Raw genomic sequence first — 13,196 nt, forward strand, 5'->3', positions numbered from 1 at the left:
AACAAATGGATTCCTTGGCTTCAGAAAAATAAGATTGAAGTACAAAAGTAAATATGTTATCTTGTATATATTTGGAGAATACCAGTTAGATCTCCATTAGAGTGTTGTGTTCAGTTTTGGGTGCTGGACTTCAAAAAGGATGCCAAGGTCCCCAAGAGACTGAAAAAGGGATTGCCCAGAATGACATCAAGGATGAGGATTGTTGGCTTAAACTGAAAACAGAAAAAGGAGTTATTTTTGAAGTGATGAGGAGGAGATGTGATAAACTTGTTTAAAATTAACAACAAATTCTTCTTCTTCACCAGTGGATCAATCTACAAATCGATGAAAAAAAATCCATCAACCATTCTAATGACTACCCACCGAGCTAAATCCTTACATATCAAATTGAAACTATCTACCGACACTTGACCAATTCTAGAATGAATCATCCACCACATCTATTCTTTACTCTCCTTAACATTATTCCAAGCACAAACGATCTAAAGTCTCAGATGTTGCTTTTGTTTGTTCCCTGAAGGAAAGTCCCCAAGGGTTGCTTCCCACTGGAAGTAGTTGAGGATGAACTCTCTCTAATATTGAATAAATGTAAAGGATTTCATTAAATCATGATCCACAAAAATTTTTTGCATCTTAATTTTATATCTCCATGTGTCTCTATCCGTCTCCCGTGCTTGATTACTTAAACATATATTCCTGGAAATAATTCAGATAAATTCATATTTAATATAATAGTCCAATTCATTATTTAATAGAATTCAAGTATTTAGAGAGACATTTGGCTAACTTTGGAGAACTTTGTCCATTTTTAACCTCCATACAAGAAGGTATCAAACATATTCTTATATTCTTTTAACTTTTCAATTCTTCTTTCAGTTATCAAATCTAATCTTGAATACTGACATAGCATTAACCTCACAGGCAAATCTCAGAATTGATTTGCACAGCATCAGATCTTTATTAAGGACCTTGCCATTGTTCTCTGATCTTAATCTCTTGCATTCAATATGGAGCTGCACTCATTCTGGGAAATACTAATTCACTATCTGTCCTGTCCCAACATCAAAAGGGAGCAGCACTGGGCATCAATGGAATGGAGAGGAGAAGAGCCATCAAGAACACCACAGAGGCAGTGGAAAAGGCCTAGAGATGGCTCTGGATCAGGAGAGGAGGTCCATGGGGAGGAGCAAATGCCACCTGAACACAAGTCGTGGTCTGATCAACCACGGCTGGGTCGCCTGGATGAGGGTGTCCGATGTTGAAAGATCCGAAACACCCAATGACCCCAGGTTACATCACTGAGGATGTGTTCAGGAGCATCAATTGATGTATTTTGTATCAATGATTGGAATGTTAAAATAATCAATCTGTATGTCTTTGGGATATAGGCGAAAACCAGGGCTCTTCAGAGAAAACCCACGCAGTCAGAGAGAATATGCAAACACTATACATGCAGCACCAGAGGTCAGGATCAAACAAGGCTACACCCTTATGTTCTCCTAATTCCTTCTCATTTCTAATTTGAAAGGGAAACTCATTTTACTTAAGCTGGCTCTGGGTATCTTCATGAATGGAAACATCATGTCAACAACCTTCCATAATTTCAAGTTCTTTGAATACAATGCCTCTTATTTCCCTCTGCTCAAAATCAAATTACCAATTCTTCAAGCCTTCTTCCTTGGGTATTTTTCAATGGCTTCATCAACTTTAAGTGTTATCTTTAATGTTCCAAGTCTGTATCCTCTGCTCTTCTTCAGCATTGTTTACTTTCAGAATGAGTATAATTATTGCTACATTTATCGGTACTGATTCATGCTGGATTTATGGAATTCAATCTCTATTTTTTAACCCTATAATTTTCAATATTTCCGAGCAGTTTACATTTATTCCAAAGTTTCAAGGTCAACTTTTCAAGGTCAGTTTATTATCACATGTACCAATTGAGGTACAGTGAAATTCAAATTACCATACAGCCATACTAAATAAAACCAACAAGACACAGAACTACATAGAAGTTGCCATAAACATCCACCACAGCAGATTCCCCACGTTCCTCACTGTGATGGAAGACGATAAAGTCCAATCATCTTCCTCTTTTATTTTCCCTCCGGGGCATTCAAACCATCCGCGTCAGGGAATTCAAAGCTCCCGCAGCCGGTGGTCGAAGATCCTATGGCTTGGAGTTCCTGAAATCAATCTCTGACCAGATCCGTGATGTTAAAGTCCCGCAGACTCCCGCAATGGAGCTCAGAGGTCGATCTCTGGCAAAAGGATCGTGAGCTCCATAATGTTAAAGTCCACAGGTACCCGTGGTGGAGCTCTCGAAATCGGTCTCCAGCAAAGGCCAGCAACGCCTCGATGTTAGGCCGCAGTGCGGACGGAGATACGATACAGAAAAAAAATAAATCGCATCTCTGTCGAGGCGAAAACCAGGGCTCTTCAGAGAAAACCCACGTAGTCAGAGAGAATATGCAAACACTATACATGCAGCACCAGAGGTCAGGATCAAACAAGGCTACACCCTTATGTTCTCCTAATTCCTTCTCATTTCTAATTTGAAAGGGAAACTCATTTTACTTAAGCTGGCTCTGGATATCTTCATGAATGGAAACTTAAGAGATTAGAAAAAGTTTCCCCCAAAGCCCCACCGCCCCACCCCCCACATAAAACAAGCTAAAGAACACTAAAAACATACATTTAACACATACAAACAAACAACAAAAGCAGGAAGGGACAGAGAGACTGTTGGCGAGGCAGCCATTGTTGGCGCCACTCGGTAGAGATAATTGCTCCCAATGTGGCAGTATCTTTAAATGAGAACAACACTCCCACCCAATCAATGATATACAGTGGGGAGATGTACCACCATAACATAATCATGTTGGACTCCAATCCACTTCTGTTACTCTGAAGAAATGTCCCAGTCATGCTATGATTTCTCCCTGTTGGATAAACCCCCATAAAATATCCTGCCAGGGCAATTACTAAATCCTATATACACTGCATCCACACAATTTCTCCCATTAGCTGTTACTTAACTAAAGTTGCCCAACCAAACGGAGTCTGTCAAACACACTGGCCCTTTTGAATCTATTAATGATACCATTTGGCTCTTTATGATAGTTTGCAATACTTTGAAACCTTTCTCTCCTCAGAAGGCAGAACAACTGCCATGATTATTCATTATTCATTTGGTGCTGACTCTTCTTTGAAAGACAAGTCCACATTTCCAGCTTTCAGTCCTCTGGCACCCATCCATAATCAATAGAGCAGAGACTTATTTCAAGCTTTACTGGTTTAACCAATGATGTTTACGAAGTCTTCAAATAACCCCAATGAGAGAAACCTTTTGCCAAAGTTGATCATCTAATTTAAAGATTTTTTGTAAGCTTTTGAGGTGACATTTGTTTACTTGAATAGAATGTTTCTGGATGCAATCCGACAGCCCAAAAGACTTTGATGTACAACTTAAGTGCTCAATGGACAAAGGCATCCATCGGATTTAATGAAATGATTAAGATCTGAAGGGTAGCAAACAGATATATTCCCTTTTTTAAAAGCTGATGGGAGAAAGATATTAAACATGCTTTTCTTTTGATAAACAGTTATCTTGTACAGCAGTACAGCAGTTATCTTGCCTTGAAGCACTCATTATTACCCATTTGTTATAAAGCAAGTGAGCAAAGTATCCTCCAAAGAGTTTTTTTTAAACTTTTAACATGTGTATCACTGCTATATTTTGTAATGGATCCATTAAAAATATACACTTGCTTTGACAAAGCGTTCAATCAACACACAGTTACCAAACTGAAGACAAAGGTTCACCAGAAACAGAAATCCTCTTTCACAAAGGGGCTCTTCAAGCATTCTGAGAACTTGAATGATCAGGAGATTGTCAGATACCTTTACACAGCCCGCTGTCTTGGTGAAACCCATGGTCACAGTGCTGCAAACAGCGGCCATTCTGCAGATGCCGTCTCTTGTCCATGCAGATGTCACAATAATCAGGTGATTGTGAGCAGGTCAGGCAATCCGGGTGGCACTGAACTATCAAGCAAGTAATGAAATAAAACCATGAATTTCTAGCAACATGAAACTGATTACTTCCACAGACATTTCCATTCCTCCATTCATCCTTTGAACAACACTGAAAGGAAACTTTTTTGAAAACAAATATTTATTTCATGTGTGTGCAAATTCTACATGCGGCTTTCGATGAAGAAAATCAGTATTTGGCGAGCATTATCTGTACATCTGCATTCAGGAATGGATTTCAGCGGCATCAGGATTCCTTCCTCCCTCCACCAACCACTAACCCTACCCCTACCCCCCCCCACAACCCCACCCTTAATCCCTACTCCAAAGAACCTGTCTCTTGTACTGCTGGCTTTAAATCAACCTAGGTCATCTGCCCACAATATCCAAGGTATTCAATCAGCAATTGTATCAGACGTAGAACAATAAATATAGCACAAGAACGGGCTTTCAGTCCACAATGTCTGTTCTAGACATGATGCCAAGACCTGCCTGCTCATAATCCATATCCCTCCATTCCCTACATATCCATAGATCTATCCAAAAGTTTCTTAAATGTCACTATTGTATGTGCCCCAACCACCAGAAGCATGCTCCAACCACTCGCCACACACTGCATAAAAAAACTTGCCCAGCACATGTCCTGTAAAATACATCCCTCTCAAAGTTAGGCCCTCTAGTATTTGTTTTTTTTCCATCCTGGGAAAAAGGTTCTGACTGACTACCCTATCTATGCCTCTCAAAATGTACTTCTATCGGGTCTTCCTGCAATATCTGCCATTCCAGAGAAAACAGTCCAAATTTGTCCAACCTCCCCATATCTCCAATACTCCTTAATCTAAGAATCATTCCGGTCAACCACTGCACCCTTTCCAAAACCTCCACATCCTTCCTGTAATGGGGTGACAAGAACGGCACACAATACTCCAAATGCAGTTTAAATAAAGTCCTATAAAGCTACATCATGACTTAAATGCCCTGACCTGCAAAAGCAAACATGCCATGTGCCTTCTTTATCATACTATTCACTTGCATTACACTTTCAGGGAGATATGGACTTGCACCCTGACACCTCTGACATCAATGATGCTAGATGGAATGTCTTGGGAGTATATAAGTAAAAAGGAAGAATCCTCATACAGTTTTAAACCAGGGGAAAGCACAACATTGCTAATTAGCAGGGTGTGTGGAAAGAGTGCAGGTTTAATGGGGAGAGTCAACAACGGACACATTAAATTAACAGGAGAAAGGGCAAAGAGTGGATGAGTTAAATCTAGAAGGGGCTGAAGAATCCACAGCTCAATTCATTGATGAATCTGCAATTGTGCAAATAAAATAGTTTCTGTGAACTGTTGTGTGGAATAACTTGAGCCGTGATCGATGAGACTGAACAGTGGGGGACATTCTTGATGTTCTGTTGAAAAGCACAGTATCATGCTGGTGCTTTTAACATGGTTTAAATATCCATCAGTTGTGAAGCATGTTTAAAAAATCTGCAATTTTAATGTGAATATTCAGTCTTCCCTGAGACAGCTCCCCCTTCCAAAGAAATGAAACAGCGACTGGAATAGAAGTAGGGGAAGCCTCTGGGATGACTTTTGTGGGACTGATTTGCTGCCTGCAATCTCCACTGGAAAGATCCTCTCATCCAATTAGTTTCAAATGCCCTTTCTTCTGTTAAACATTTTTTTTAATTTTTTTTTTATTTTATTTTTTTTAATTTATTTTTTATATTTTATTTTTATTAGTACAATAAATTACAGTAATACACATCACATATATCTCATTACATCTGTTGTACCACTTTGTTTTTCGGGCTTTAAAAAAAGGTAGAAATAAAAGAAGTAAGGAAAGGGAGCAAGAATCACGATTCTTGCTGTTAAACATTTTGCTTCCACAAATAAATGTAATTAAACTATTTTTGTGGGTTTAAACCCCTTCCCTTGCTACTAGCAGAAAAGGGTATGTTTTTTTTAAAAAATAAAGAAGATAACTAATTCCAGAATTAAAAGCAAGTGCATCTTTTTCGTAAATCTGGATATACGGTATTTCGCTCACTGGATGAAAAACGTACAATACTTGTATTCGCTTTATTATCCAAAAAATAATCTAAGTGGCTTTCTTCTTTTATTTCCCTAGTATTAGTGCAGGAATGTTAGAGTTGCCTCTTCTGCCTGAACTCCAGTCTAATACAATGTTTACCTACTTTATATTCAGCTGTTTTTACAAAAAACTTGTGGCAGTCTCTTTCTCAGAGATGGCGTTGATGTTGACTTGCGTCTCCTTCACTCCCGCTGGGTTCTGAGATGGGGAGAACCCTTGGTAGAATCTACCGACTTTGACGCAGGTGGGGCAGGTGGTGCTAAGAGGACAGATGAACCAGTTGTCTAGAACGTTGGGGGGCCTTCTACTACTTGGTCTCATCATGAGGTGTCAAGACTCTAGTGTCTTCCTGGACACCCCTTCTCTATTTTGTGACAAGGCCACCCAGAAGTCAGAAAGAATTTTGCACATAGGCTGATCTTGAAAAGAAATTCTTGAAGCGTTTTTTGTGCAATTTTTATGACAAGCAGAAATGGACAATTAACATAACACTGGATGGCACAGTGGCGGAGTGGTAGCGTTGCTACATTACAGCGCCAGAGACCCGGGTTCAATCCTGATTATGCATGCTGTCTGTGTGGAGCTTGTATATTCTCTGTGATCATGTGGATTTTCTCTGGGTGCGTTGTCCTCCCACATTCTGAAGATGTACAGGTTTGAAGGTTAATTGGCTTCTGTAAAAATTGTAACTTGTCCCAAGCATGTAGGAGAGTGATCTCTGGTCAATGCGGACCAGCTGCCACAGCATCAGAGACCCAGGTTCAATCCTGATCCAGGGTGCTGTCTGTGTGCATGTTCTCTTTGCAACCACATGAGTTTCGTCTCACATCCTAAAGATGTGCGGGTTTGTAGCGGGTTAATTGGCCTCTATAAATTGACCCGAGTGTATAGGGATTGGACGGAAAGAAGGTCCAGCACAGAACTACTGTGAAATGGTGATCAATGGTTGGTGTGGATTCAGTGTGCCGAAGGGCCTGTTTCCACACTATATCTTTCAATCAATCAATCAATCAATCAATCAATGTAACTGTTATATGAAACTGATCTCCATCAATGAGCTTGAGTCCAACTATACTCTGCATTCCAATACTGCTTCATTTGAAGAGGTCACATGCTTTGGACTCTCATATCTGGAACTTTTGTGGGACCCAATCTTCAAAATGTTTTTTTACCGGAAGATAACTAGTGACTTTGACGTAGGTGGGGCAGGTAAATCAGCGGAGGAACATAAGCAGTTATTTGTACATTGCTCCAAGCCTCCAATTTACTGATAGAGAGAGATGCGGAAAACCTGCATGAAAACATCAAGCACCGTCACGTGTCAGCAGGTGACAAGCAAACACTGTTTAAAATATAAAATTTCTGATTCTGCACAATGTAAGAGGAGATACTTAAAAGACATCATGCAGACTGGGTCCGTCAAGAAGAACAAAAAGGGTGGACCCAGGTAACTGCATTGTTCTGCATGCTGTGTGCATGAAGAGATCAGTGGATAAGAGGAGAGCAAGAAAGAGCAAAGAATAAGCAAGAAAGATAAACAGACTATAAACTTACATTAAAACATGAGAATAGCTATAGGATTTGGAATCAATAGAGCTTTTCACACCAATTCACATTTCCAGTCCAACAATTCCATTTCAACCTGGAGTTTCACAATATTAATCACAGCTTTGGAGTGTTGCACCTTGCAAGTAATTTCCTGATAATTTAATATGATCTTTTGGTAGACAGGGTTCCAGTCTATAAACGTAACTGTGCAAGATAATACAAACTTCTGCTACATATTGTTCTGTGCTTTGTTATTTACATTTCCAAATAGTTGTTACAGTTGATGGAATTATATCATGCAGGGGTTCTACCTGTTGCAAGAATGCACTCCTGACCTGGCCACAGGCAGACACACACACACACACAGAGGCAAACACGCGCACACACAGATGCAAACACAAAGACACACACACACACACACCACAGATGAGAACATACACATGGACAATACACACAAAGAAGCATGCACACATGGACAAACCCACATACATGCACACACACAAGGGCATGTATACATATATACACATGCACCAGTCATCCACATGCACAAGCATGAACATTCACAAATATAGATGCTAGCAGAATTTTTAATGAATATAAAATGGATTTATGATTATTTTCAGTTCTGGTGGAGGCTTTGGAAAAAGTGCAGTGGAGGTTTATCAGCATGATGGCTGGATTAGAAGACATTAGCTACGGGGAGAGGTTGGATAGACTTGGATAGTTTTCTCTGGCACACCAGAGAGTGGGGGAAGACCTGTATGTCAAATTGTGAGAGGCATAGATAGTGCAGACAGTCAGATCCTTCTTCCCAGGATGGAAAAGTCAAAGTAGAGGGCACAGCTTTAAGATATGAGAGACAAAGTTTAAAGGAGATGTGCGGAGCAATTTTTCCATATAGAAGTTGGTGAGTGCCAGGAACACACCGTTAGTTGTTGTGGTGGAAGTAGACATTTGAGTCTTTTGGATTGGCAGGTGAATATGCAGGGAATGGAGGGATATGAATTATGTGCAGGCAGATAAGAGTTGGCCTTGTCATCATGTTTGGCACCAACATTATGGGCCAAAGGGCCATTTCCTGTGCTGTACTGTTCATGTTCAAACGCTGTTACGGTAAGAAAGTAAGAACTGCAATTTGTGATAAGTTATAAACACTATTTTGAAATGCAGAGGAAATAATTCAAAATCACACAATCTAGAACCATCCTTATTCTACCTCTTGTCACTGTTCATACATTCATACCTGGTTGGCATTCAGGACAACATTCGCCATTCACCTTCACAGCAAGGCTGCCAGCGGGACACAGAGGACAGGAACGCTTGTAACAGGTCACCAATGAATCTCGACATTCACATTTCTTACAAGGACCTTCATGCCATTTTTCTCCATTCTATTTAGTGAGAGATTTAAAAACATAAAGCGCATTCAGGAAAATTTACGATGTTCTAAAATTAATCGAGTCAATGTGCACAAATCATCGAATGACTTGGTGAAAATAGGTTTTCCCGTGATTACATTTTTATTGATAATTCTAAGACATTGCATCCCATAATTCTTGCACTGCAATAAAATGTAGAACTAAAATGTAAATACATTGTGGTGGGATTAAATTGTCTGCCATGGAGAATTCTTTGGCACTCCCACTGAGATAAAAATTGAAATACTTAAAAACCATAAACAATGCAAAAACTAAATATATTGAAATCAATTGAATAAAAACCGGGTGGACATAAAATGTTGGAGCAACTTAGCATAACTTAACTTAGGCAGCATCTCTGAAGATGATGAATGGGTGATGTTTTGGGTCGAGACCCTTCTTCAATTTGTAGCTACACTTCTACTAGCAGACTTTTCACCCAATTGAAATGAAATGGCCTCCTGAACCTCATTAGCCTTTTTTGCAGCCAGGTTTCTCAGCTGCAATGCTGAGACATCCTTGCAGGTTTGCACCCCCTCCCCCTCCTACACACTGAACCCCAGGAAGAATGTAATGGTGAAATGTCAATGGCCCAGAATCAGTGACTAACTGTACTGTTTGAAACTCCTGCTTCCACTTGGGAAATCCAAAAGCCCAGCCTGCTAAATATTCCCAGTGGAGCTGCTGGCTTTTATTCAGAAGTCCCAAACACAACTAAACTGGGCTGTGTTCCCACTCTAACATAAACACCACAGTCATTCCTCCTGCCCCTCCATACAGTCTCTTTTGGATTTCATCCACAGGTATCAGTGAGTCAATGTTCTCTTTGATCTCCAGTTATACTGCTTCTTTCTAGGTAATAGGCGGCGCGACTCTCGTCAGCAGCGGCCTCTGACTGCGGGGTCGAAGAGCTCCTGGAGCGGGGCCTTACAGCACCGCCCCGCACGGCTTGGAATGGCTGCGGGACTCTGCGAGCGCACGCCGGGGGCTCTAACATCAAGACCCGGTGTGCGACCTCGCACCACGCGGCGTGGCTTTAATGGGCCGCGGGACAATCGCCATCGCCAGCCGGGGGCTTTGACTTTGACTCTGACATCGGGGGGGGGGGGGGGGGGGGGGGGGGGGGAGTAAATATTGGAGAGATAAGTTTTTTTTGGCCTTCCATTCACAGCAATGTAAATGGGATGTTTATGTAAATTATGTTGTGTCTTGGGTCTATTTGTTTGTAATGTATGGCCAGAAACGGCAGTTTCGTTTGGACCTCCACAGGTATCAGGGGTCCAAATGACAATTAAATTGAATCTTGAATCTAGGTTTATTTCACAAGAACAAAAACACAGCAACTCAGCGGGTCAGGCAGCATATCTGGAGGACATGGCTAAGTGATGTTTTGGGTCGGGACCCTTCTTCAGACTCTGTATTTCACTAAAATAAAGAAGAGGTCACACAGGTATCTACCTACCTGCAGATTTTTTTCACCTTTCAAATCTGAATGATGCACCTGCAATCAAAAATATAATTATTAATAAATTATTCACAAAAGTAAATATCTTCTGTTAAAAACATCTGTCCTGATGCTAAGCAGGTTGAGTAAACTGTCTATAGAATCTGTCCAGTTTTCATTCTATTGAAATTAATGGAACAATTACCGACATCGACAAAAGACTGGAACCACTTCAACAAGAGTAAAGATGAGCCCTTACCCCAACATGTTTAAGTTTTGTTTTTTAAATCTATGTTTACCATTTCAAACATATTTGTGGAAAGACTACCATCTTCTTTAATTTTTAAACTAATGACATTTTCGCACTGCTGGACTGAAACAGTAAATATTATCACAGGGTGTTGTTTCCCAGGAGTACCTCTACATCTTTGCTCTGACTGATGCCCTGCAATGTGTATCGTCCGTTGTTAATACATCAAAGCCTTTCACCAACCAAAGCCTAATTCCTTAGACTGCAAAATGAGGCTCGACAAAACCGTTTTGTCAGGGAAACAAATCCATTGAAGATCAAAATTGATGATTTAAGAAATGTGAATTGAGCCACACATAAGAATGATGGGGTGACTCAGTGGCACAGCTCATCCAGTTGACTGCTTCAGCAACCTGCATTCAATCCTGAGCCCCTGGTGACTGTATGGATTTGCACTTCTCTGTGACCATGTGAGTTTTCACCCAGGTGCATCGGTTTCATCACATATGCCAAAAACATGAAATTTGGTGGATTAATTAGCCACTGTAAATTGCAAGTGAGTATTGGAACCTGGGGGAGTTGAAGGGAATGTGAAGAGAATAAAATGTTAATAGTGTCGATTAATGTTCAACAAGCAGTGCCGACTCAGTAGGTCAAGGGATTTGTGTGTGATCTGTATCTTAAACGCTTCATTACGTTTTGCTAAGCATTTTAATTGTCCTTGAATGCTCTTAGTGCACTTAATAGTTTTTTCTTTAATTTTCAATTCATTTTTTGAATATGCAAGTTTTATTTCTTTTACTTCTCAGCATTTTTTAATGTTGATGAATGTCGAAGGGGTCATGGTCGAACTGGCGGTCAGGTTCTTCAGACGAAGTTGGACTCAAAATGCTGGAGTAACTCAGCGGACAGGCAGCATCGCCGGAGGAAAGGAATACGTGACATTTCAGGTCGAAACCCTTAGACTGAGAGTCAGGGGAAAGGGAAATGAGAGATTGGAAAGTACTGACGGGATCGGTCAAAGTCAGCATGGATTTATGAAGGGGAAATCATTACTAATCATTTTGAAGTAGAATGGATAAGGGAGAGCCAGCAGATGTGGTGTACAAGGGCCCACACCAGAGATCAGTGTGCAAAATTAGAGCACATGGTACTGGGGGTAGGGTATTGACATGGATAGAGAACTGGTTGGGTTGGCAGACAGGAAGCAAAGGGTAGGAATTAACAGATCCTTTTCAGAATAGCAGACAGTGACTAGTGAGGTGCCACAAGGCTCAGTGCTGGGACTCCAGTTGTTTACAATATATATTATCGATTTAGACAAGGGAATTAAATGTAACATCTCTATGTTTGCGGATGACATAAAGCTCGGTGGCAGTGTGAGCTGTGATGAAGATGCTATGAGGCTGCAGGGTGACTTGGATAGGTTGGGTGAGTGGGCAGTTCCATGGCAGATGCAGTATAATGTGGATACATGTGAGGTTATCCATTTTGGTGGCAAGAACAGGAAGGCAGATTATTATCTGAATGTTGTCAGATAGGAGAAGGGGAGGTGCAATGAGACCTGGGTGTGTTTGTATATCAATAACTGAAAGTAAGCATGCAGGTACAGCAGACAGTGAAGAAAGCTAATGGCACGTTGGCTTTCATTGCAAGAGGATTTGAGTTTAGGAGCAAGGACGTCCTACTACAGTTGTACAGGGCCCTGGTGAGACCGCACCTAGAGTATTGTGTGCAATTTTGGTCCTAACTTGAGGGAGGACATTATTGGTATTGAGGGAGTGCAGCATAGGTTCACCAGCTTAATTCCTGGGCTGGCGGGACTGTCATATAATGAAAGAATGGAGCAACTGGGCTTGTATTCACTGGAATTTAGAAGGATGGGAGGAGATCTTATAGAAACATGTAACATTCTTAGAGGATTGGACAGGGTAGATGCAGGAAAAATGTTCCTGATGTTGGGGGAGTCCAGAACCAGGGGGTCACAGTTGAAGAATAAGGGGATAGGCCATTTAGGACTGAGATGAGGAAAACCTTTTTCACCCAGAGAGTTGTGAATCTGTGGTATGCTCTGCCACAGATGGCAGTGGAGGCCAATTCACCGGATGTTTTCAAGAGAGAGTTAGACTGAGCACTAAGGGCTAAGGAAATCAAGGGATATGGGGAAAAAAGCCGGAACGGAATACTGATTTTGGATGATCAGCCATGATCATATTGAATGGCGGTGCTGGCTGGAAGGGCCAAATGGCCTACTCCTGCACCTATTTTCATGTTTCTATAGAGCGATAAGAACAGTGATGTAGAGAGATTCAGATCAAATGAATGAAAGATATGAAAAAAAAGTAATGATGACCAAGGAAACGGTCAATTGTTGGCCGTGGGCTAGGTGTTAATGGCC

General features: G+C 40.9%; 1 protein-coding gene across 1 annotated transcript in view; it reads right to left on the bottom strand.

The window, feature by feature from the left end:
- Nucleotides 1-13,196, bottom strand: part of fras1 (Fraser extracellular matrix complex subunit 1) — a 515,676-nt gene that overhangs the window by 264,599 nt on the left and 237,881 nt on the right. The window contains 3 exon segments of the mRNA XM_055640301.1: nucleotides 3,904-4,047; nucleotides 8,930-9,077; nucleotides 10,567-10,605. Of these exon segments, the coding sequence (XP_055496276.1) occupies nucleotides 3,904-4,047; nucleotides 8,930-9,077; nucleotides 10,567-10,605 (331 nt within the window).

The sequence above is a fragment of the Leucoraja erinacea genome, chromosome 1 (assembly GCF_028641065.1).
Source record: "Leucoraja erinacea ecotype New England chromosome 1, Leri_hhj_1, whole genome shotgun sequence".
In the NCBI taxonomy this organism is placed as follows: domain Eukaryota; kingdom Metazoa; phylum Chordata; class Chondrichthyes; order Rajiformes; family Rajidae; genus Leucoraja; species Leucoraja erinaceus.